The sequence below is a fragment of the Bufo bufo genome, chromosome 3, assembly GCF_905171765.1.
Source record: "Bufo bufo chromosome 3, aBufBuf1.1, whole genome shotgun sequence".
Lineage (NCBI taxonomy): Eukaryota > Metazoa > Chordata > Amphibia > Anura > Bufonidae > Bufo > Bufo bufo.
This window is the reverse complement of record NC_053391.1, coordinates 698891479-698918827: the sequence shown is the minus strand read 5'-3', so window position 1 is coordinate 698918827 and position 27349 is coordinate 698891479. Positions and strand designations below refer to the sequence as shown.

The 27349-nt window shown below is 47.9% G+C and overlaps 1 protein-coding gene across 1 annotated transcript in view; it reads left to right on the top strand.

Annotated features, from left to right (window-relative positions):
- The window catches only part of LOC120994229 (protein sel-1 homolog 3-like), a 73493-nt gene that overhangs the window by 23826 nt on the left and 22318 nt on the right, over positions 1-27349 (top strand). The window contains exons 3-13 of the mRNA XM_040422674.1: positions 4659-4785; positions 5210-5331; positions 9264-9379; positions 10163-10212; positions 14813-14945; positions 15287-15407; positions 17073-17216; positions 17575-17780; positions 17895-18074; positions 18464-18583; positions 21426-21566. Coding sequence (XP_040278608.1) covers positions 4659-4785; positions 5210-5331; positions 9264-9379; positions 10163-10212; positions 14813-14945; positions 15287-15407; positions 17073-17216; positions 17575-17780; positions 17895-18074; positions 18464-18583; positions 21426-21566 — 1460 coding nt within the window. The remainder of the gene's footprint in view (positions 1-4658; positions 4786-5209; positions 5332-9263; positions 9380-10162; positions 10213-14812; positions 14946-15286; positions 15408-17072; positions 17217-17574; positions 17781-17894; positions 18075-18463; positions 18584-21425; positions 21567-27349) is intronic.

Genomic DNA, 27349 nt, shown 5'->3' with positions numbered 1-27349 from the left:
TATAGAATGTGGACTGTAATATAGAATATGGGGTGTAATATAGAATATGGGGTGTAATATAGAATGTGGACTGTAATAAAGAATATGGGGTGTAATATAGAATGTGGGGTGTAATATAGAATATGGGGTGCAATATAGAATATGGGGTGTAATATAGAATGTGGGGTGTAATATAGAATATGGGGTGTAATATAGAATGTGGGGTGTAATATAGAATGTGGGGTGTAATATAGAATATGGGGTGTAATATAGAATGTGGACTGTAATATAGAATATGGGGTGTAATATAGAATATGGGGTGTAATATAGAATGTGGACTGTAATAAAGAATATGGGGTGTAATATAGAATGTGGGGTGTAATATAGAATATGGGGTGCAATATAGAATATGGGGTGTAATATAGAATGTGGGGTGTAATATAGAATATGGGGTGCAATATAGAATATGGGGTGTAATATAGAATGTGGACTGTAATATAGAATATGGGGTGTAATATAGAATATGGGGTGTAATATAGAATATAAGGTGTAACATAGAATGTGGACTGTAATATAGAATATGGGGTGTAATATAGAATTTGGGGTGTAATATAGAATATGGGGTGTAATATGGAATGCGGACTGTAATATAGAATGTGGACTGTAATATAGAATGTGGACTGTAATATAGAATATGGGGTGTAATATAGAATATGGGGTGTAATATGGAATGCGGACTGTAATATACACTGCTCAAAAAAATAAAGGGAACACAAAAATAACACATCCTAGATCTGAGTTAATTAAATATTCTTCTGAAATACTTTGTTCTTTACATAGTTGAATGTGCTGACAACAAAATCACACAAAAATAAAATATGGAAATAAAATTTTTCAACCCACACTACAGGCTGATCCAACTTTGATGTAATGTCCTTAAAACAAGTCAAAATGAGGCTGAGTAGTGTGTGTGGCCTCCACGTGCCTGTATGACCTCCCTACAACGCCTGTGCATGCTCCTGATGAGGTGGCGGACGGTCTCCTGAGGGATCTCCTCCCAGACCTGGACTAAAGCATCTGCCAACTCCTGGACAGTCTGTGGTGCAACGTGACGTTGGTGGATAGAGCGAGACATGATGTCCCAGATGTGCTCAATTGGATTCAGGTCTGGGGAACGGGCGGGCCAGTCCATAGCATCAATGCCTTCGTCTTGCAGGAACTGCTGACACACTCCAGCCACATGAGGTCTAGCATTGTCTTGCATTAGGAGGAACCCAGGGCCAACCGCTCCAGCATATGGTCTCACAAGGGGTCTGAGGATCTCATCTCGGTACCTAATGGCAGTCAGGCTACCTCTGGCGAACACATGGAGGGCTGTGCGGCCCTCCAAAGAAATGCCACCCCACACCATTACTGACCCAATGCCAAACCGGTCATGCTGGAGGATGTTGCCGGCAGCAGAACGTTCTCCACGGCGTCTCCAGACTCTGTCATCTCTGTCTCATGTGCTCAGTGTGAACCTGCTTCCATCTGTGAAGAGCACAGGGCGCCAGTGGCGAATTTGCCAATCTTGGTGTTCTCTGGCAAATGCCAAACGTCCTGCACGGTGTTGGGCTGTAAGCACAACCCCCACCTGTGGACGTTGGGCCCTCATATCACCCTCATGGAGTCTGTTTCTGACCGTTTGAGCAGACACATGCACATTTGTGGCCTGCTGGAGGTCATTTTGCAGGGCTCTGGCAGTGCTCCTCCTGTTCCTCCTTGCACAAAGGCGGAGGTAGCGGTCCTGCTGCTGGGTTGTTGCCCTCCTACGGCCTCCTCCACGTCTCCTGATGTACTGGCCTGTCTCCTGGTAGCACCTCTATGCTCTGGATACTACGCTGACAGACACAGCAAACCTTCTTGCCACAGCTCGCATTGATGTGCCATCCTGGATAAGCTGCACTACCTGAGCCACTTGTGTGGGTTGTAGACGCTGTCTCATGCTACCACTAGAGTGAAAGCACCGCCAGCATTCAAAAGTGACCAAAACATCAGCCAGGAAGCATAGGAACTGAGAAGCGGTCTGTGGTCACCACCTGCAGAACCACTCCTTTATTGGGGGTGTCTTGCTAATTGCCTATAATTTCCACCTGTTGTCTATCCCATTTGCACAACAGCATGTGAAATTGATTGTCACTCAGTGTTGCTTCCTAAGTGGACAGTTTGATTTCACAGAAGTGGGATTGACTTGGAGATACATTGTGTTGTTTAAGTGTTCCCTTTATTTTTTTGAGCAGTGTAGAATGTGGGTGCAAATGATGACATTTTCAGCACCTAGCTCCAATCTGTGGCATGTGGGAGCCGCATAAAATCCAGATTGAAAGCAAAGTTTTTTTAGCCAAATGAAACCTCAAAAATCATCTCAAGTCGTGTGGAATGATTGTGTGCAGCCTCCTGTCCATGCTGCCAGTTTTCACCACTTGTCACAGACGAAGACGCAGAGAATCCTTGAACTGAGAGGCCTTGGTTTATCGCTCCAGCTGATCGCTATGTGCCTCGGCTGAGATGTCAGCACAGCGTTGCACTTCCCAGTGGTTGGGAGAGCGACGACGAACGGGGATCACAGCAAGAGGAGCACGGACAGATCGTCTGATCAGCAGAATGGCACTCAGTGATCCATCCTGTACTGTAAGTGAAACTGTCACATCCCAAGCCTAGGGCGGCAAATTATGTATACACAATCCATCAGAAGGTGGTCTACAAGCCAGACGTCCAACTACAGGTGGACGGTCTGTCCTCTTCAGTGATGAGTCTCGGAAGCAATGATAGCCAACGATTGGTCTGGAGATCACATGAACAGGCCTTCACACTGGCCCTACTCCTGGGATTATGGTGTGGGGTGGCATAATGTACACTGGACCCCTCTAGTCTTCATTTCAGCTATATAAACAGCTCTGCGTTACATTGATTTGGTCGTGGAACCAGTGGCACTGGCACAGGAGCCGTTTTTTCAATTACTGTAAGCAGCCTGTATGGTACATGCTACCATGGCTGCAGACTCTCCAGACTTGTTTCCCATCAAGCTTATCAGGGGCATCGTTGGTTGACAATTGTAAAGGGGGCTGCCAGCAGCGGATCTTGATGATCTGCGTGCCCAAATACAATCAGCATGGCAGAACATTCCTGAGATGACCATTAACAGCCTCACTGATAGCATGCTGAGGCGTGGAAACGTGTGGATTTCTGCTTGTGATGCTCATACTCCATACTGAATACAATAATATAATAGTACCTGCAGTACTCCAGACCTGGGGGTATCTGCAATGGTATATAGAGATGGTATAGGTAATGTTATGCATTCCAGCAGAGGAGAAAGAGTTGGCAGGAACAGGGCTAATCTCTTGTTCCTACCCTGCTAGTATTAATGGGCTGGTCCTGCTTCCTGCCAGGAGGGGGAGTTCCTGCGCAGCTAGAGAGGAGAGAGGAAGCACATGTCAGAGCTCCTGCAGTTATCTTTCTCCTGTGAGACCAACACTCCAGAGAGAACTTCAAGAAAGCACCTGCGAGATAAGACAGCAGAGTGATCAGCGTATTATAGCTTTACAGACACTGTTGCAGGTGAGGGACTACAGCTTAGACACCCATCACCTATACCATCACTAGGCCGGACAAAGTTCAAGTCTAAACCTAACAGTGGACACCTATGCCTACAAGTGCCTGCAATTGCTAATCTATTGCCATCCAACCCGCCACCATAACTCCTCATCTGGTTACAGAAACCGTACTTAGCTATTGCTGCTGCCTATGTACCACAAGTTATATTTTGCACTAAGAAGGACTTTTATACATTCAGTTCTGGCCTCATTCTTCAAGCCACCATTCCACTGCACCGATCCCCAGGGAGTACACTGTGATACATCACCTCATCAATCCACTACCACTCCCATCCTCTGCACCAGCTCCCCAGGGGCTCGCTGAGTACTCCTCCTGTGATTTCCTCAATTCCACGACTTTTCTTTCTTGGCGCTGTAATTTCAGGGTTGAGGAGCGTAGAATATGAAGTTCAATATAGAAAGTGTGACGTGTGTGTGATATGCTGCAGAATATGGTGTGTAATATATAATATATACAGCGTGATATACAGTATTATTGTACCTAATACAGTATGGGGTGTAATACCGAACATGCAGGGCTCTCCGCTCCCTATAGATGTCCCATAGAAGTGGACGGATGCTGATCCAGACGATGACCTCTCCGATCCTCTCTCATCACATTTCGATCACTGTGGGAAGTAAAGTTCTGGTGCTTTTAAATAAATTCTGCACAATGTCTCACTATATCTTTTCTTGCTGTCAGTGAACGGAATTATCCTTGTCTACAATCAGGGGCTTAAAAACCTGCCTAATACTTTTGACAGCTGAGGTTTTGCTACATTTTTTTTCAGTCTGGACAACCTTTTGTGCGGTAAACACATCAGTGCAACAAATTTCCCAACGAGTTTGTTACAATGTATCAGTGATAGCAACGTGTATCCACAGATAGATACAGTTGTTACAAAGCCTCATACATCAGATTGTGATTTCAGTCTGTGGGTGTAAACAGGAAAAGTTCCATTCCCTGACTGCAAGCAGAGATCTTAGAAATGTGTTGTTTTGTGCCTTTCAAGATGTATTAAATGAAATCCCTTCTCTCTGCAGAAGTCGTCCCGCTCCTGTCCTTCCTGTACGCCTGCACCGGGGAAAGCTACGGGGTCGTACGGACGCTAAAACCGCACAGGGACCGCGTGCTGGAAACGCACAGGCAGCGGTCCTCAGTGTCCCCACGGTAAATCAGCTCCACCTTAATGGGGAGGTTACTACATTAGAACTCAATATCCCCTCCACCCAAAGGGTGCAGGAAGCTGAGATTCAGGCTGCTGTATGTAGGAGCAGGAAGGTCGCCTCTGGAGCGGCAGGGGTCTGGTTGGATGTTCCTATAAACCATTGCTTTTAAGAATGTCATGCGGCTCCTCTAAGGAAGATCTTACAATAAATCACATCTTGTTACTCCCAGAGCTGCAATCACAATTCTTCCAGCTCCAGCTTAGATTTTGAGCACAATATTAACAAATTACAGAGCTGAGTTCCCATAATCCACTGTACTGCATTCTGCTGCATTACATCTCAAGAGCTGTAGTTCATTTTAGATGTTATATTGAATGATATGAAATGATATCGTTACATCCTCTCATATTCCCTCTTCTCTTCAGCTGCACGTTCCGCTTCTGGGTCTACGTTACGCAGTGGTGTCCATCAACGTTCTGTGGAGTTTTCTACCATCTGGACATCAGACATGATTACATAACCCCAGCAGTGCTGATGACGGACACAGGTAAATACAGGGGCACAGAGCTGGATGGGGGGAGGGGGGGGGGGGGGATGTCTGGATATAGATCCTACAGATTAGTATAGACTGCTGCTGAGAAAACCAGGTAATTGCCCAGTGAACCCAAAGGTACACTTGGCCGTTGTAGTGTTAGCTCAGACAGGTACCTGCAGTGTGCTCTCCTGATCAGACAGGTGCCTGCAGTGTGCACACCTGATCAGACAGGTACCTGCAGTGTGCTCTCCTGTTCAGACAGGTACCTGCAGTGTTCGCTCCTGATCAGACAGGTACCTGCAGTGTTCCCTCCTGATCAGACAGGTACCTGCAGTGTGCACACCTGATCAGACAGGTACCTGCAGTGTGCTCTTCTAATCAGACAGGTACCTGCAGTGTGCGCTCCTGATCAGACAGGTACCTGCAGTGTGCACACCTATTCAGAAAGGTACCTGCAGTGTGCACTCCTGATCAGACAGGTACCTGCAGTATTCCCTCCTGATCAGACAGGTACCTGCAGTGTGCTCTCCTGATCAGACAGGTACCTGCAGTGTGCTCTTCTAATCAGACAGGTACCTGCAGTGTTCGCTTCTGATCAGACAGGTACCTGCAGTGTTTGCTCCTGATCAGACAGGTACCTGCAGTGTGCTCTCCTGATCAGACAGGTACCTGCAGTGTGCTCTCCTGAACAGACAGGTACCTGCAGTGTTTGCTGCTGATCAGACAAGTACCTGCAGTGTGCTCTCCTGATAAGACAAGTACCTGCAGTGTGCTCTCCTGATAAGACAAGTACCTGCAGTGTGCTCTCCTGATAAGACAAGTACCTGCAGTGTGCTCTCCTGAACAGACAGGTACCTGCAGTGTGCACTCCTGATCAGACAGGTACCTGCAGTGTGCTCTCCTGATCAGACAGGTACCTGCAGTGTGCTCTCCTGATCAGACAGGTACCTGCAGTGTTCGCTCCTGAGCAGACAGGTACCTGCAGTGTGCTCTCCTGATAAGACAAGTACCTGCAGTGTGCACTCCTGATCAGACAGGTACCTGCAGTGTGCTCTCCTGATCAGACAGGTACCTGCAGTGTGCTCTCCTGATCAGACAGGTACCTGCAGTGTTCGCTCCTGAGCAGACAGGTACCTGCAGTGTGCTCTCCTGATAAGACAAGTACCTGCAGTGTGCTCTCCTGAACAGTCAGGTACCTGCAGTGTTTGCTGCTGATCAGACAAGTACCTGCAGTGTGCTCTCCTGATCAGACAGATACCTGTAGTGTGTGCTCCTGATCATACAGGTACCTGCAGTGTGCTCTCCTGATCATACAGGTACCTGCAGTGTGTGCTCCTGATCAGACAGGTACCTGCAGTGTGCACTCCTGATCCGACAGGTACCTGCAGTGTGCACTCCTGATCCGACAGGTACCTTTAGTGTGCTATCCTAATCAGACAGGTACCTGCAGTGTGCTCTCCTGATCAGACAAGTACCTGCAGTGTTCTCTCCTGATCAGACAGGTAACTGCAGTGTTCTCTCCTGATCAGACAGGTACCTGTAGTGTGCTCTCCTGAACAGACAGGTACCTGCAGTGTTCTCTCCTAATCAGACAGGTACCTGCAATGTGCGCTCCTGATCAGACAGGTACCTGCAGTGTGCACTCCTGATCAGACAGGTACCTGCAGTGTGCACTCCTGATCAGACAGGTACCTGCAGTGTTCTCTTCTAATCAGACAGGTACCTGTAGTGTGCTCTCCTGATCAGACAGGTACCTGCAGTGTGCACTCCTGATCAGAAAGGTACCTGCAGTGTGCGCTCCTGATCAGACAGGTACCTGCAGTGTGCTCTCCTGATCAGACAGGTACCTGCATTGTACACTCCTGATCAGACAGGTACTGTACCTGCAGTGTTCTCTCCTGATCAGACAGGTACCTGCAGTGTACACTCCTGATCAGACAGGTACAGAACCTGCAGTGTTCTCTCCTGATCAGACAGGTACCTGCAGTGTTCTCTCCTGATCAGACAGGTACCTGCATTGTACACTCCTGATCAGACAGGTACAGTACCTGCAGTGTACACTCCTGATCAGACAGGTACAGTACCTGCAGTTTGCGCTCCTGATCAGACAGGTACCTGCAGTGTGCACTCCTGATCAGACAAGTACCTGCAGTGTTCTCTCCTGATCAGACAGGTAACTGCAGTGTTCTCTCCTGATCAGACAGGTACCTGTAGTGTGCTCTCCTGAACAGACAGGTACCTGCAGTGTGCACTCCTGATCAGACAGGTACCTGCAATATGTGCTCCTGATCAGACAGGTACCTGCAGTGTTCTCTCCTAATCAGACAGCTACCTGCAATGTGCGCTCCTGATCAGACAGGTACCTGCAGTGTGATCTCCTGATCAGACAGGTACCTGCAGTGTGCACTCCTGATCAGACAGGTACCTGCAGTGTGCACTCCTGATCAGACAGGTACCTGCAGTGTGCACTCCTGATCAGACAGGTACCTGCAGTGTGCACTCCTGAACAGACAGGTACCTGCAGTGTGCACTCCTGATCAGACAGGTACCTGCAGTGTGCACTCCTGATCAGACAGGTACCTGCAGTGTGCTCTTCTAATCAGACAGGTACCTGTAGTGTGCTCTCCTGATCAGACAGGTACCTGCAGTGTGATCTCCTGATCAGACAGGTACCTGCAGTGTGATCTCCTGATCAGACAGGTACCTGCAGTGTGCTCTTCTAATCAGACAGGTACCTGTAGTGTGCACTCCTGATCAGACAGGTACCTGCAGTGTGCACTCCTGATCAGACAGGTACCTGCAGTGTGCTCTTCTAATCAGACAGGTACCTGTAGTGTGCTCTCCTGATCAGACAGGTACCTGCAGTGTGATCTCCTGATCATACAGATACCTGCAGTGTGCTCTTCTAATCAGACAGGTACCTGTAGTGTGCTCTCCTGATGAGACAGGTACCTGTAGTGTGCTCTCCTGATCAGACAGGTACCTGCAGTGTGCGCTCCTGATCAGACAGGTACCTGTAGTGTGCTCTCCTGATCAGACAGGTACCTGCAGTGTGCTCTCCTGATCAGACAGGTACCTGCAGTGTGATCTCCTGATCAGACAGGTACCTGCATTGTACACTCCTGATCAGACAGGTACAGTACCTGCAGTGTACACTCCTGATCAGACAGGTACCTGCAGTTTGTGCTCCTGATCAGACAGGTACCTGCAGTGTTCTCTCCTGATCAGACAGGTACCTGCAGTGTGCACTCCTGATCAGACAGGTACCTGCAGTGTTCACTCCTGATCAGACAGGTACCTGCAGTGTGCACTCCTGATCAGACAGGTACCTGCAGTGTGCACTCCTGATCAGACAGGTACCTGCAGTGTGCACTCCTGATCAGACAGGTACCTGCAGTGTGCACTCCTGATCAGACAGGTACCTGCAGTGTGCACTCCTGATCAGACAGGTACCTGCAGTGTGCACTCCTGATCAGCTTGTACCCCTGTCCCAGAGGCATAAGAGTGACATCACCATTTAATGTATAGGTCACACATTCACTCATAAGCCATGACATCAGTGTGAACAGAGCCTTACATTTTCACATAAATGGACAGGTCTTAGACTCTCTTTCCTCAGCAGCAGCAGCAGCAGCACACTATTCTCCTGAAACACTCTGCACTGCTGGGGGACCTTGCACTTTCTCTTTCAGTCTGTGACATAGCAGAGGATCAGCAGATGCCTCTTCTTTTACTTCAATCTAGAGGATACAGTCTACAAGTACAAATACTTAGGGGCACCCCTCTAAATAACTAGTACCCCCACACTCACACCCCCAAATTAAAACCACTTTAAGCCATCCTTAAACTGGGCGCCATTATGCTGCCCACAATGCATGTCCTCCAGCTTTCCTCAGACCCTGAATGACATGTAAATCATTTCATAGCCGTTGTTTCTCCCCCAGGTCATCTGCACATTCAGGTGGAGCTGCTGTCCCAGGAGGCGCAGGCGTTCCTCAGCCACAAGCCCGTGCCCATGGACCAGTGGTGCCAGATCCAGCTGACACTGGAGTCCTCGCTGGTAGAGTATATTATATGTACTGTGTGCGACATGTGTGATAACAGCCAGAGCTGCGGTCACAATTCTGCTGTGACATCATGTTTTATACTCCACGCACATCCAGAGCTGCGGTCACAATTCTGCTGTGACATCATGTTTTATACTCCACGCACATCCAGAGCTGCGGTCACAATTCTGCTGTGACATCATGTCTTATACTCCAGTCACATCCAAAGCTGCGGTCACAATTCTGCTGTGACATCATGTCTTATACTCTACTCACATCCAGAGCTGCGGTCACAATTCTGCTGTAACATCATGTTTTATACTCCACGCACATCCAGAGCTGCGGTCACAATTCTGCTGTGACATCATGTCTTATACTCCAGTCACATCCAGAGCTGCGGTCACAATTCTGCTGTGACATCATGTCTTATACTCTACTCACATCCAGAGCTGCGGTCACAATTCTGCTGTGACATCATGTCTTATACTCCAGTCACATCCAGAGCTGCGGTCACAATTCTGCTGTGACATCATGTCTTATACTCTACTCACATCCAGAGCTGCGGTCACAATTCTGCTGTGACATCATGTCTTATACTCCACTCACATCCAGAGCTGTGGTCACAATTTTGCTGTGACATCATGTCTTATACTCCACTCACATCCAGAGCTGTGGTCAGTTATTTAATTTCATGTCTAATGCTTCAGTCTCAATTCTGCTTTGACACAATGTGATGTTAGTGATGATGGTGGTGGTAGTAGTGAGGATGATGGTGGTTATTATTTTGTCTTTTCTAGGTAAACCTAACAGTCATTTGTGGAGAACATGTTGATAAGATGACACACAGGTAACGTCTGCTCTCAGTATGGAGCGTGGTACATGTGTCCTGCCATATAGTACGTAGCGTGGTACATGTGTCCTGCCATATAGTACAGAGCGTGGTACATGTGTCCTGCCATATAGTACAGAGCGTGGTACATGTGTCCTGCCATATAGTACAGGGCGTGGTACATGTGTCCTGCCATATAGTACAGAGCGTGGTACATGTGTCCTACCATATAGTACGGAGCGTGGTACATGTGTTCTGCCATATAGTACAGAGCGTGGTACATGTGTCCTGCCATATAGTACAGAGCGTGGTACATGTGTCCTGCCATATAGTACAGAGCGTGGTACATGTGTCCTGCCATATAGTACAGAGCGTGGTACATGTGTCCTGCCATATAGTACAGAGCGTGGTACATGTGTCCTACCATATAGTACAGAGTGTGGTACATGTGTTCTGCCATATATTACAGAGCGTGGTACATGTGTCCTGCCATATACTACGGAGCGTGGTACACGTGTCCTGCCATATAGTACAGAACGTGGTACATGTGTCCTGCCATATAGTACGTAGCGTGGTACATGTGTCCTGCCATATATTACAGAGCGTGGTACATGTGTCCTGCATATAGTATGGAGCGTGGTACATGTGTCCTGCCATATAGTACAGAGCGTGGTACATGTGTCCTGCCATATAGTACAGAACGGGGTACATGTGTCCTGCCATATAGTACAGAGCGTGGTACATGTGTTCTGCCATATAGTACAGAGCGTGGTACATGTGTCCTGCCATATAGTACAGAACGTGGTACATGTGTCCTGCCATATAGTACAGAGCGTGGTACATGTGTCCTGCATATAGTATGGAGCGTGGTACATGTGTCCTGCCATATAGTACAGAGCGTGGTACATGTGTCCTGCCATATAGTACAGAGCGTGGTACATGTGTCCTGCCATATAGTACAGAGCGTGGTACATGTGTTCTGCCATACAGTACAGAGCGTGGTACATGTGTCCTGCCATATAGTACAGAACGTGGTACATGTGTCCTGCCATATAGTACAGAGCGTGGTATGTGTTCTGCCATATAGTACGGAGTGTGGTACAAGTGTCCTGCCATATAGTACGGAGCGTGGTACATGTGTCCTGCCATATAGTACAGAGCGTGGTACATGTGTCCTGCCATATAGTATGGAACGTGGTACATGTGTCCTGCCATATAGTACGGAGCGTGGTACATGTGTCCTGCCATATAGTACGAAGCGTGGTACATGTGTCCTGCCATATAGTACGGAGCATGATAAATGTGTCCTGCCATATAGTACAGAACGTGGTACATGTGTCCTGCCATATAGTACGGAACGTGGTACATGTGTCCTGCCATATAGTACAGAGTGTGGTACATGTGTCCTGCCATATAGTACAGAGCGTGGAACATGTGTCCTGCCATATAGTATGGAGCGTGGTACATGTGTCCTGCCATATAGTACAGAGCGTGGTACATGTGTCCTGCAATATAGTACAGAGCGTGGTACATGTGTCCTGCCATATAGTACGGAGCGTGGTACATGTGTCCTGCCATATAGTACGGAGCGTGGTACATGTGTCCTGCCATATAGTACAGAACGTGGTACATGTGTCCTGCCATATAGTACAGAACGTGGTACATGTGTCCTGCCATATAGTACAGAACGTGGTACATGTGTCCTGCCATATAGTACAGAACGTGGTACATGTGTCCTGCCATATAGTACGGAGCATGGTACATGTGTCCTGCCATATAGTACGGAGCGTGGTACATGTGTCCTGCCATATATTACGGAGCGTGGTACATGTGTCCTGCCATATAGTACAGAGCGTGGTACATGTGTCCTGCCATATAGTACAGAGCGTGGTATGTGTTCTGCCATATAGTACAGAGCGTGGTACATGTGTCCTGCCATATATTACAGAACGTGGTACATGTGTCCTGCCATATAGTACAGAGCGTGGTACATGTGTCCTGCCATATAATACAGAGCGTGGTACATGTGTCGTGCCATATAGTACAGAACGTGATACATGTGTTCTGCCATATAGTACAGAACGTGGTACATGTGTCCTGCCATATAGTACAGAACGTGGTACATGTGTCCTGCCATATAGTACAGAACGTGGTACATGTGTCCTGCCATATAGTACAGAACGTGGTACATGTGTCCTGCCATATAGTACGGAGCATGGTACATGTGTCCTGCCATATAGTACGGAGCGTGGTACATGTGTCCTGCCATATATTACGGAGCGTGGTACATGTGTCCTGCCATATAGTACAGAGCGTGGTACATGTGTCCTGCCATATAGTACAGAGCGTGGTATGTGTTCTGCCATATAGTACAGAGCGTGGTACATGTGTCCTGCCATATATTACAGAACGTGGTACATGTGTCCTGCCATATAGTACAGAGCGTGGTACATGTGTCCTGCCATATAATACAGAGCGTGGTACATGTGTCGTGCCATATAGTACAGAACGTGATACATGTGTTCTGCCATATAGTACAGAGCGTGGTACATGTGTCCTGCCATATATTACAGAACGTGGTACATGTGTCCTGCCATATAGTACAGAGCGTGGTACATGTGTCCTGCCATATAATACAGAACGTGGTACATGTGTCCTGCCATATAGTACAGAACGTGATACATGTGTTCTGCCATATAGTACAGAGCGTGGTACATGTGTCCTGCCATATAATACAGAGCGTGGTACATGTGTCGTGCCATATAGTACAGAGCGTGGTACATGTGTCCTGCCATATAATACAGAGCGTGGTACATGTGTCCTGCCATATAGTACAGAGCGTGGTACATGTGTCCTGCCATATAGTACAGAGCGTGGTACATGTGTCCTGCCATATAGTACAGAGCGTGGTATATGTGTCCTGCCATATAGTACGGAGCGTGGTACATGTGTCCTGCCATATAGTACAGAACGTGGTACATGTGTCCTGCCATATAGTACAGAGCGTGGTACATGTGTCGTGCCATATAGTACAGAGCGTGGTACATATGTCCTGCCCTATAGTACAGAGCGTGGTATGTGTTCAGCCATATAGTACAGAACGTGGTACATGTGTCCTGCCATATAGTACAGAACGTGGTACATGTGTCCTGCCATATAGTACAGAGCGTGGTACATGTGTCCTGCCATATAGTACGGAGCGTGGTACATGTGTCCTGCCATATAGTACAGAGCGTGGTACATGTGTCCTGCCATATAGTACAGAGCGTGGTACATGTGTCCTGCCATATAGTACGGAGCGTGGTACATGTGTCCTGCCATATAGTAGGGAGCGTGGTACATGTGTCCTGCCATATAGTACAGAACGTGGTACATGTGTCCTGCCATATAGTACAGAGCGTGGTACATGTGTCGTGCCATATAGTACAGAGCGTGGTACATATGTCCTGCCCTATAGTACAGAGCGTGGTATGTGTTCAGCCATATAGTACAGAACGTGGTACATGTGTCCTGCCATATAGTACAGAACGTGGTACATGTGTCCTGCCATATAGTACAGAGCGTGGTACATGTGTCCTGCCATATAGTACGGAGCGTGGTACATGTGTCCTGCCATATAGTACAGAGCGTGGTACATGTGTCCTGCCATATAGTACAGAGCGTGGTACATGTGTCCTGCCATATAGTACGGAGCGTGGTACATGTGTCCTGCCATATAGTAGGGAGCGTGGTACATGTGTCCTGCCATATAGTACAGAGCGTGGTACATGTGTCCTGCCATATAGTACAGAGCGTGGTACATGTGTCCTGCCATATAGTACGGAGCGTGGTACATGTGTCCTGCCATATAGTACGGAGCGTGGTACATGTGTCCTGCCATATAGTACGGAGCGTGGTACATGTGTCCTGCCATATAGTACAGAACGTGGTACATGTGTCCTGCCATATAGTACGGAGCATGGTACATGTGTCCTGCCATATAGTACAGAGCGTGGTACATGTGTCCTGCCATATATTACGGAGCGTGGTACATGTGTCCTGCCATATAGTACAGAGCGTGGTACATGTGTCCTGCCATATAGTACAGAGCGTGGTATGTGTTCTGCCATATAGTACAGAGCGTGGTACATGTGTCCTGCCATATATTACAGAACGTGGTACGTGTCCTGCCATATAGTACAGAGCGTGGTACATGTGTCCTGCCATATAGTACGTAGCGTGGTACATGTGTCCTGCCATATAGTATAGAGCGTGGTACATGTGTCCTGCCATATAGTACAGAGCGTGGTACATGTGTCCTGCCATATAGTACAGAGCGTGACTGAAGCTCTGTCCATCTCCTTTCTTGTTCACCGATCCTCAGTCACCTTCTCCAGTCACATCCAGAGCTGCATTTACAGTGTTTGTCATCCGCAGCTCTTATTGAGTAACTTTCAGCTGAGCTCCCAGGATTCACCACTGGGTACAGGAAGTCTGCAGAACTCTGACCGCAGCTCTGACTGTGACTGGAGTGTAAAACTGGATCAGTGATTACGCAGGTATATCTACCGATACAGCACTAAAGGGAGGAGTTTCACTATTAGCCCCTCCCCTTTATGTCTCCTTTATTCCCGTTCAGATTCCCAGATACAATTTTGCTCTCGGACACGGACGGAAGTTTCCATCTTGGAGGCTCTAAATACGTTCATGGGATGAGCGGATTCTACGGGCCGAGCGTTTACTACAGGAACAGGATTGTGCCCTTGTCCAGGGTAAGGTGTCCGCGGGGGCCGGGTGACCCCACCACTCTGTGACGGTAAATAGTAACATCTGCACTAACTGGACACCCCTACTGACCAGTCCTACAGGTTACCCCTCCCCCACAGGACTTTTTATAAATGATGCCATGAAAGCAGAGTATAAGGCGCTGTTCACACCGACACATGGTCCCAACCAGCACTGATGTCACTGGACCTCAGACAGATGACCCGATAAAACCGACATATTTTGGGGTTTGCCTGGCTTTGAGTAACTCTGCCCTTGTGCCCTGGGCCCCAGGACAATGCTGAACCCTCATTTACATTATAGCTTTTATGCCTTTTGTCTTCCTAAGACTCGACCTCCGAGGTTGGTGGACAGCATAGAGCTCCCTCCGTGGTTCCAGAAGTGCGAGGCCTTCAAGGAAGAATGTTCCCTCAGGTTCCGGCATTTTCTGTCACAGCAGAAAACAACAGGTACAGAAACTGCTCTCTACCGGCAATCAGGACTCCATCAAGATAATTCCGCCCAAATCTTCATCCACTGCTCTCTCGATGTTTCATCCTCTTCCCTGTTCTCATGGACTTGGTATAATGTTCTTCATTATTTGCCCGCATCTTCCACCATCCTCCACTGTTCTCCATGGTTCTTCCTCTTCCCTGATCTCATGGACTTGGTATAATGTTCTTAATTATCTGCACGCAACTTCCACCTCCATCATCCACTGCTCTCCATGTTCCTTCCTCTTCCCTGTTCTCATGGACTTGGTATAATGTTCTTCATTATCTGCACGGATCTTCCACCATCCTCCACTGCTCTCCATGTTCCTTCCTCCTCCCTGTTCTCATGGACTTGGTATAATGTTCTTCATTATCTGCCTGCTTCCACCTCCATCATCCATTGCTCTCCATGTTCCTTCCTCCTCCCTGTTCTCATGCATTTGGTATAATGTTCTTCATTATCTGCACGGATCTTCCACCATCCTCCACTGCTCTCCATGTTCTTTCCTCTTTCCTGTTCTCATGGACTTGGCATAATGTTCTTCATTATCTGCCTGCATCTTCCACCATCCTTCACTGCTCTCCATGTTCCTTCCTCCTCCCTGTTCTTATGGACTTGGTATAATGTTCTTCATTTTCTGACCGCATCTTCTACCATCATCCACTGCTCTCCATGTTCCATCCTCTTTCCTGTTCTCATGGACTTGGTATAATGTTCTTCATTATCTGCCCACAATTTCCATCTCCATCCTCAACTGCTCTTTATATTCCTTTCTCGTGCCTGTTTTCATGGACTTGGTATAATGTTCTTCATTATCTGACTGCATCTTCCACCATCCTCCCCATCCTCCACTGCTCTCCATGTTCCTTCCTCCTCCCTGTTCTCATGGACTTGATATAATGTTCTTCATTGTTTGCCTGCATCTTCCACCATCCTCCACTGTTCTCCATGTTTCTTCCTCTTCCCTGTTCTCATGGACTTGGTATAATGTTCTTCAATATCTGCACGCATCTTCTACTATCATCCCCTGTTCTCCATGTTCCTTCCTCTTCCCTGTTCTCATGGACTTGGTATAATGTTCTTCATTATCTGCATGCATCTTCCACCATCCTCCACTTCTCTCCATGTTCCTTCCTCCTCCCTGTTCTCATGGACTTGGTATAATGTTCTTCATTATCTGCCCGCATCTTCTACCATCCTCCACTGTTCTCCATGTTCCTTCCTCTTCCCTGTTCTCATGTACTTGGTATAATGTTTTTCATTATTTGCCCGCATCTTCTACCATCCTCCGCTGCTCTCCATGTTCCTTCCTCTTCCCTGTTCTCATGCATTTGGTATAATGTTCTTCATTATCTGCTCGCATCCTCCACCACCATCCGCTGCTCTCCATGTTTCCTTCCACTGTCTTATGCTCATGGACTTGGTATAATGTTCTTCATTATCTGCCCGCTTCCACCTCCATTATCCACTGCTCTCCATGTTCCTTCCTATTCCCTGTTCTCATGGACTTGGTATAATGTTCTTCATTATCTGCCCGCTTCCACCTCTATCATCCACTGTTTTCCATGTTCCTTCCTCCTCCCTGTTCTTATGGACTTGGTATAATGTTCTTTTTTATTTGCCTTCATCCTCCACCTCAGGAATCTGCACTGATGTCTACCATGAATACCAGACCCGTTATGCTCCAATGTCTTCCGGGCCTCAGAGCTCCATGTGGGATTCACCTCCTCTGCCACACAGGGTCCTTATTACCAGGCTGTTGAGGAGGAGGGTGAGCCGGGCAGGTGAGATCACTGTTCAGGGTGTACTGGGAATGACTGGAGTGTCACCGATCAGGAGCTGGTATTTACAATGTGAAAGAGGCTCCTAGCAATCGGCATCCAGCAATCTAGTGGATTATCGGGTCGTAGCTGAGTTTTTAGGGTTTTATGTTTCGGCAGAGTGAGTGCAGCTCTGGGAGTGAGTGCAACTTTAGGAGTGAGTGCAGCTCTGGGAGAGACTGCAGTAGTCGACTCAGGATCAGTTTAAGATCAGTGAAGGATTTTCCTAAAATATCAGGAAAGTCAACCATTTCAGATGCCTCAGTTCATGTGCTTTGTGTCCCCTAGCTGCGGCGGTGGTTGATCACTGCATTTCTTGCAGGTCACGTCACCTTTAATGGGGAGCTCTTTGGCCAAGACCTGTATAGAATATACAAGAAGAGGATCCTGTCTCCTGATGGTTTCTCCCGAATAAGACGTTCTCTGGCTCTCCTGCTCCAGGCCGGGTGTCTGGGGTATCACCCTGCGCTGTACACAGCAGCAGTCCTGCACCAGACAGGCCTGGGGCTGAAGAAGGACACATCTAAGGTATTAAATATGGGCTCCGCTGTCTGATAGTGTATGGCGGTTACACGTATGATGCATGCAGCGGCAATGGGCCAATGGCGGTTTTTGCTGTATTACTATATATGTATTCTCCAGGCCCTGAGGTTTAGCCTCATTGCTGCTCAGAATGACGAGCGTCTCTCTCAGCTGTGTCTTGGGCACAAGCATCACCTAGGGGTGGACGGGCACCCGCTGGATTACGACCTGTCCTATGCGTACTACTCCAATATTGCTCGCCAGACAATGGTGGACCGACTGCAGCCGAACAAGCACCAGGTATGTAAATCACTGTACTGATCCTAAATGACATCATGTCTCAGACTCCAGTCACATCCAAAGCTGCAGACACAATTCTAATGTTACATCTTATACTGTATTGACAATTCTGTGGTATTTTCTTGGATGTATCCTACCTCTGACTCCATCTCCAATAATGCAACACAGCACTGAACTTATCCCAGCAGGGGGCAGCAAAGAGGCCCAAAGTCCTACAGGAGGTGCTAACAGGAGGCCGGTAGAATTGCTGCAGCTCTGGATGTGACTAGATTGATCCTGTTGAATGGTCAATCTGTGACCTTCCGGAGGTATGAGGCACTTAACACCTCTTTGCAAAACTTTTACGTTTCAAAACATAAAGCATAGTGACGCATATGTTCCCCTCATAGGCTTTCGTGGAGTACATCCGCCTGATAGACGAGGACATATTGAAGAAGCAGACAAAAGAAAATGATGATCTCTTCATGTGGCTGAGGTTCCAGGCGAGACAAGGGGTGTCTTCAGCTCAGGTACTGGTGGTGGTGGGGCCTGTGATGGAGATAGAGGGTGTCCTCAGCTCAGGTACTGGTGGGGCATGTGTTGGAGATAGAGGGTGTCCTCAGCTCAGGTACTGGTGGTGGCAGAAGATATGGTGGAGATAGATGGTGTCCTCAGCTCAGGTACTATTGGTGGTGGGGGATGTGGTGAAGAAAAATGGTGTCCTCAGCTCTAAAATTAGTGGTGTCAGAGGATACGGTGGGGATAGAGGGTGTCCTCAGCTTAGGGACTGGTAGTGGTGAGGCATGTGTTGGAGATAGAGGGTGTCCTCAGCTCAGGTACTATTGGTGGTGGGGGATGTGGTGGAGACAAGTGGTGTCCTCAGCTCAGGTACTGGTGGTGGCAGAGGATACAGTGAAGATAGAGGGTGTCCTCAGCTCATGTACTAGTGGTGGTGGGGCATGTGTTGGCGATAGAGGGTGTCCTCTCAGCTCAGGTACTATTGGTGGTGGGTGATGTGGTAGAGACAAGTGGTGTCCTCAGCTCAGGTACTGGTGGTGGCAGAGGATACGGTGGAGATAGAGGGTGTCCTCAGCTCAGGTACTATTGGTGATAGGGGATGTGGTGAAGAAAAATGGTGTCCTCAGCTCTACAATTAGTGGTGTCAGAGGATACGGTAGAGATAGAGGGTGTCCTCAGCTCAGGTACTATTGATGGTGGGGGATGTGGTGAAGACTGCTGGTATCCAGGGTAACAGGGGGAGGGGATACCACCTTTAACTCACCCTTGGCCCCTTTACCCAACCTTGACCCATAAGAAAAGACACCGACAACTGTATCACTTTATTGCTGGATGGTGATCGGCCACAGCTTCTTTATTAAAGCGGCAAACCTTAATAAACCATAATATCGGAACGGTATGCCAAAGGCTGGACTCCCAGCGGGCAAGTTAAACCGTAATCATCAGAGCTGTCTGCCAACCGCTGGACTCCCAGCGGGCAGTTACTCCATCTGCAACCACCATATCTCCGCTGTACTCAAATGCCGCCAGCTGTGACTTCATAAACTCGACCAAAATTCGCAGCTCTCCAAAGCCGTAATCATCAGAGCAATATCCAAAACCGCTGGACTCCCAGCAGGGTCTCTTCAAAATAGAAAAACAAAACAGAATAACTAAGTATCCATAACTGAACAGAACCGTGCACTTCGACCCGCCTCCCAAGAATAACCGCAAAGGGAGGGAGGGAGGGCCAATCTGCTTCCACTTGCAAGAGGAAGTGACCAGGACAGAGAGGAGGTATATGTGACCTTCAGGATTTCCTGCACCGCCCCCATCCTGTCTAAGGAGGTTCCCCAGGGATTAACCCTCAATGACCCTAATCTGCAACCTACTTAACCATTACTGAGACGGGGCCAGATTCCTAAATGCCCCTAAGGGGAAAAGGGGGAGGACCATCAGTCCCTAAGCACCCTCCCTATACAGTCAGGCGCTTTCCAGAAAAGTGGTGTCCTCAGCTCTACAATTAGTGGTGTCAGAGGATATGGTGGAGATAGAGGGTGTCCTCAGCTCATATACTAGTAGTGGTGGGGCATATGGTGGAGATAGAAGGTGCCCTCACCTCAGGAACTGGTGGTGATGGGGAATGTGGTGGAAACAAGTGGTGTCTTCAGCTCAGAAACTAGTAGTGGCAGAGGATACGGTGGAGATAGAGGGTGCCCTCAGTTCAGGTAATGGTGGTAGCGGGGGTTGTGGTGGTGACAAGGGGTGTCCTCAGCTCAGGTAATGGTGTCGGAGGGGAATATGGTGGGGGCAAGTGGTGTCCTCAGGTACTGGTTGTGGTGGTGGGGGATGAGGTGGAGACATGTGGTGTCCTCAGCTCAGATACTGGTGGTGGCAGGGGATATGGCGGAGACATGAGGTGTCCTCAGCTCAGGTACTAGTGAGGACAAGAGATATGGTGGAGACAGGGGTGTCCTCAGCTCAGGTACTGGTGAGAACAAAATATATGGTGGAGACAGGGGTGTCCTAATATACTGTTTGGGGATATAGTGAAGATGCTTACAGACCATGACATCAGAACTCATAGATTATATCAGAGCTCACAGATTATATCAGAGCTCACAGATGATATCAGAGCTCACAGATGATGACATCAGAGCTCACAGATGACATCAGAGCTCACAGATGACATCAGAGCTCACAGATGATGACATCAGAGCTTACAGACGATATCAGAGCTCACAGATGATGACATCAGAGCTCACAGATGATATCAGAGCTCACAGATGATGACATCAGAGGTCACAGATGATGACATCAGAGATCACAGATGATGACATCAGAGCTCACAGATGATGACATCAGAGCTCACAGATGATGACATCAGAGCTCACAGACGATTAGAATTATAATAATAAGATTTGGAGGAGGTTTTTTGACTGACGTCTCCAGGTTTAAGCAGAAGCTTGGAGAGGATGTACCAGATGTGAAGATGTAGACCACCAGCGCCATTTTCATCCATCCAGCTCTGCTGGTTGGCGCTTGGTCTTCTCCTCTGGACCGGCACATTACTCCATGTTGCACACTGTCTCGTGTCGGTCTGGACCTGTCACATCCCCTTCCCTCACCAGTCTATGAGTTCAGCGACAGATGCCGCCATGTTGTGCTGCTCCATGTGCCGCACAGACGCTCCCATCTATTCCTCAGCATTAGTGTCAGGGGTGATTTACGGGACGAGCCGTGTAGACTTAGAGGATGTTTGTGGATTTGACTTCCGGAGTAATTAATAGGACAATGAGTGTCTGGCTGGCACAGCGCCTGACAGGGTGACACGTGTATGGCAGTACACACTGACACTCGCTTGTTTGTTCTCAGCAAGCCGTCAGCCGGATGCTCTTCTGGGGTCAGCAGGGAATCTCCTCCAATCCTGAGGCTGCAGTGAGGTTCTACGAAAAGGGCGCCATGCAGATGAAAGACCCTGTGATGATGTACGACTATGGGGTGGTGTTACTCAGGGTGAGTGCAAGCTCTTCTGCCAAGTCCTTTATCATCAATGTAATGAAAAGAATTAAAGAATAATGGAGAGTAATATTCTTATAATACATTCCTCATATAGTGCCAAATATAGTAATACCGCCATCTGCTGCTAAATAGCGTCATACACCTCCATCCTAATACTGATATACCATACCGTAATGACAAGGTACAGTCTACATAGTGACGCCATACAGTGCCATATAATAGTCTCGTATAGTCCAAACATAATACCGATGTTCCCTGCCCTAATAATACTGCAACATACTGTCCACATAGTGACGCCATACAGTGCCATATAATAGTCTCGTATAGTCCAAACATAATACCGATGTTCCCTGCCCTAATAATACTGCAACATACTGTCCACATAGTGACGCCATACAGTGCCACATAATAGTACCATATAGTCCAAACATTATACTGACATACACTGCCTGAATAATACTGAAGTATACTGTCTACATAGTAACATCATACAGTGCCAAATAATAGTACCATATAGACCGAACACTATACTGACATACGCTGCCTGAATAATACCGAAGTATACTGTCTACATAGTAACATCATACAGTGCCACATAATAGTATTGGATAGTCCAAACATAATACTGATGTACCCTGCCCTAATAATACTGCAATATACTGTCCACATAGTGAAGCCATACAGTGCCAAATGATAGTCCCATATAGTCCAAACTTTATACTGACATACACTGCCTGAATAATACTGAAGTATACTGTCTACATAGTGACATCATACAGTGCCAAATAATAGTACCATATAGACCAAACATAATACTGCCCTAGTATTACTGCAATATACTGTATACAAAGTAACATCATACAGTGCCATATAATAATGCTATATAGAAGAAAATGAGTACCTGGAATTTTACTTTCCGTGAGTCCTCGGCAGCACACAATGGGTTAAACGTTGGCCTCATCAGTCTGTAGGACCACCCCCCTAGATTAAACCATCAACCACCAGCTGATTCCCATGGCTATAAACAGGTGATAGATGCAACTGCTCCTTGTATTAAAGACAAATAGATTCACGCAGTTGCAGCAATTAATAATGAAGACATTTATTAGGGAGGGTAAGCCTGTGCTGCCGAGGACTCAAGGAAAGTAAAATTCCAGGTACTAATTTTCTTCTTTCCCTTATCGTCCTCGGCAGCACAGAGGGGGGGGGGGGGTGATTTAGACCAGTACCGAATTCAGAACGCCTGTGCCAAAGGCTGAGCCCCTGGAGTCGATGTCCAGACGATAATGCTATGCAAAGGTCAATGGAGTTGACCACGACGCTGCGTTGCAGATTTCTTGTATGGACACTTGAGCGTATTCTGCCCAGGAGGCCGCTGCAGATCTCGTGGAATGAGCCTTGATGGACAGGGGTGGATTCTCCCCCTCTAGCAAGTAGGTTTCCATGATTGTAGTCTTTATCCATCGGGCGAGTGAATCCTTGGATGGTACTTGACCCTTTCTTGGTCCAGAATATATCAGGAAAAGATTCTCGGCTACTCGGAATTCGCTCTTTTCACATCAATTGTATGAAACTGGACTTCCTCTACATTCGTCGTGTTAGGAAAGAACACCGGAAGAAAGGTTTCCTTATTGATGTTTGTAGTGGAAGGGACTTTTGGCAGAAAGGATGGCATGGTCCTAATCAGTATTCCATCGGGAAGCATCCGTAAATATGGATATCTGGATGAGAGGCAGGGCCGCTGATAGGCCAGTACAGCTGGCCCAGTTGTACCGGGCCTGGCTGGCAGGGGGGCCCGGGCTGCCGACTCCCGAGCCATTTTAATTTTTTTGCTGTCAGTGGGCTGGCTCCAGTAACAGCAGGCAGTGTGGGGGCGGCGCTCACTCACTGACGTCACACGCCTGCTCCTCCCACTAGGCGGCGCAGGCGCGTGACGTCAGTGAGTGAGCGCTGCCGCCCGCACTTGTTACTGGAGGCTGGAGGGTGGAGGGAGAAGGCAGGAGCTGAATGTAAGGTAGTATTTTAGTAAAGAGATGAGCGCTGTGCCTGTGCTAAAATTAAAGTTACTGTCTGCAGCCTGCACGGCTGCACCGATTTATTAATGTATACTACTGTGAGTGGCGGGGAGGGATCTATATGGATGACGTCATGACGGCACTGTTATAGGGAGGGCGGGGGATCCGTGGATGGCACTGTTATGGGGGGGGGGGGTCTGTCATGTGGATGACACTTATGGGGGGGGGCCGGGGGGTCTGTGGATGACACTTATGGGGGGGATCTGTGGATGGCACCATTATGGAGGGGGATCTGTGGATGACACTGTTATGGGGGGATCTGTGGATGACACTGTTATGGGGGGATCTGTGGATGACTGTTATGGGGGGGATCTGTGGATGGCACTGTTATGGAGGGTATCTGTGAATGGCACTGTTATGGAGGGGTATCTGTGGATGACACATAGCATAAGATGCTATATACGGTATGTGTCATCCACAGATCCCCCTCTATAACAGTGCCATCCACAGATCCCCCCATAACAGTGCCATCCACAGATCCCCTCCATAACAGTGCCATCCACAGATCCTCTCCATAACAGTGCCATCCACAGATCCCCTCCATAACAGTGCCATCCACAGATCCCCTCCATAACAGTGCCATCCACAGATCCCCTCCATAACAGTGCCATCCACAGATCCCCCCCCATAACAGTGCCATCCACAGATCCCCTCCATAACAGTGCCATCCACAGATCCCCTCCATAACAGTGCCATCCACAGATCCCCTCCATAAAAGTGCCATTCACAGATCCCCTCCATAACAGTGCCATTCACAGATCCCCTCCATAACAGCGCCATTCACAGATCCCCCTCCATAACAGTGCCATCCACAGATCCCCTCCATAACAGTGCCATCCACAGATCCCCTCCATAACAGTGCCATCCACAGATCCCCTCCATAACAGTGCCATCCACAGATCCCCTCCATAACAGTGCCATCCACAGATCCTCTCCATAACAGTGCCATCCACAGATCCCCTCCATAACAGTGCCATCCACAGATCCCCTCCATAACAGTGCCATCCACAGATCCCCTCCATAACAGTGCCATCCACAGATCCCCTCCATAACAGTGCCATCCACAGATCCCCTCCATAACAGTGCCATCCACAGATCCCCTCCATAAAAGTGCCATTCACAGATCCCCTCCATAACAGTGCCATTCACAGATCCCCTCCATAACAGCGCCATTCACAGACGACCCCCCAGCGCCATAAATATCACTTGTAGACAAATCTGCATGTTGTTTCAAGGCGGCGTCTGGGGAGGGGCCAAGGGCGGGGCATGGGGTGTGGCTGAAGGAGGGATCAGGGGGTGGAGCTGAAGGGGGCCCCGTCATGTATGCTGTACGGGGCCCCATGATTTCTATCAGCGGCCCTGATGAGAGGGCCTGCAGTTCTCCTAACCTCTTTGCTGAGGTTATTGCCACCAGGAATAAGACTTTGCAGGAAAGGAACCTAATGTCCACTTGCTCCAATGGTTCAAAGGGCGGCTTGGTAAGCCCTCTCAGCACTAAGGATAAATCCCATACTGGAAATGGTTCGTGCACCACAGGTCTTAATCTTCTTAAGGCTTTGAAGAACCTGAATATCAGGGGATGAGAGACGAACCTGTTCTCTGTCATGCTATTGATGGCAGTCATCTGGGACTTCAAGGTATTTGGTTTCAAGCCCTTGTCAAATCCTTCCTGAAGGAACTGAAGAATTATGGATATATCGACTTCAGCATAATTATTTTCAGACAGCCATGCTCTAAATTTTTTTTAAACTTTGGCATATCTTAAATTGGTAGAGTGCTTGCGGGAATTCAGTAGCGCATCAATAACTGCATCTGGAAAGCCCCTTCCTTCTAATCTGGTTCTCTCAACATCCAGGCCATGAGATGAAGCCTGTCCAGATTCTGATGATATAGTCCCCGCTGGAGGAGCAAATCGGGAGCTTTCGGAAGTTTCCAAAAATTCCCTCTGGATAGCTGAAGAAGAAGAGGAAACCATGACCTCCAGGGCCAGAATGGTGCGATCAGTATTCTCTACTACAATCTTTTGTAGGACTTTCAAGATGAGAGGGACTGGTGGAAATATGTACACAAACTGATGACTCCAAGACATTGAAAATGCATCCACCACTGTCGGCCTGTCGAACCTGTTCAGGGAACAGAACTTCTGCAGCTTCCTGTTTTGTCTGGATGCCATCAAGTCCCAGGTTGGAGAACCCCATCTGGTTATTACTTGATTGAAGTAGAGTGGATTAAGATCCCATTCTGCTGGATTCATCGTTGTCCGACTCAGAAGATCCGCTTGTGTATTGTAACAGCCTCTTATATGAATCGCTTTCAACTCCAAAAGATGTGATTCGGCCCAGATTAATATTTGCTTGCATAATCTTATCAACGACAGGCTCTGCGTTCCTCCTTGTTTGTTCAGATAAAACAGAGTGGCGAGATTGTCTGACCGGATTAATACAGATCTCCCCTCTAGGAGAGGTTGAAAATGGAACAGCGACTTCAGTACCTTCTTCATTTCTTTGAAGTTTGAAGACTGCTGCATATCCTGGTGCGACCACTTCCCTTGGATCCACTCGTTCTGCAGATAGGCCCCCCAGCCTTTGGCTGACGCATCCATTGTTATCATTATCCGGGGAACATATTGAAATGACCTTCCTTTGGTCAGTTTTTTTGGTTTGTAACCACCAGTTCAGACTGAGGATTACTGCCGGTTTCAGTATGAATCTTCCCTCCAGGTTGTGATGGTTGGCATGCTTCGCTTGGAAGATACTTAACTGGAGGTCTCGCATACGGTTTTTCGCCCATGGCACTGCATCTATAGTAGAAGTCAGATGGCCCACGGTCTTCATTACTCTGCGGACAGACGGCTTGTGTATGGACATTAAAGTCCTTACTTCCTGTCTCAGTGTCTGAATCTTCTCTGGTGGGAGAAAGATCTTCATGCAACAGGTGTCTATTAACAACCCCAGGAACTTCTTTGACATCGTCGGAGAGAGTTGGGATTTTCCCCAATTCACCAGAAAACCGAGGGACTGGTGAAGAGCTATGACTGTGTGGAGATGAGCTTCCAGCATTATCTTGGATAATGTTGAAACTCTAGAGAATATCCGTCTCTTATTACGTCCAGAGTCCACTTGTCCGTGGTGATTTTTTCCCAGTTCGCATAGAAGTGAGACAGACGTCCTCCTACTGACTGACTTCTGGTGTCAGAAACCTGATTTGGGGTTCTTATTAATGTCTCCTTTTCCTCTTGTTCCTTCAGACGAACCAGGATGGACTTTTCTATCTGTTCTGCTTCTGCCGGATCGTTCGCAAAAACTTCCTCTATGATAGGATTGTCTTCTAAGGGGGCGAAAAATTTTAGCACGATCCTTAGTCTTGTACTGTGGAAAATTCAAGGATTTTTATTCAGAATTTGTTTCCAACAGTTTGTCCAGTTGTGAACCGAACAGCTTCCCTGGTTCAAAGGGTAAGGAGCAGAGATTACTCTTTGATGCGGCATCTCCTGCCCATAATTTCAGCCACAAGGTTCTTCTTATAGAATTTGAGAGCGCCATGTCCTTAGCCAGGAGTCTCAGCGAGTCCACCGGGAAGTCCCACAAAAATTCAGCTGCCAGCTTAAGGGATGGTAGCTGCTGAAGTAAGTCCTCTCTGGAGACTCCTTCTTCCATGTCTCTTCTCAAATGACTCAGCCAGACTCTGAGTGCTCGAGCTACC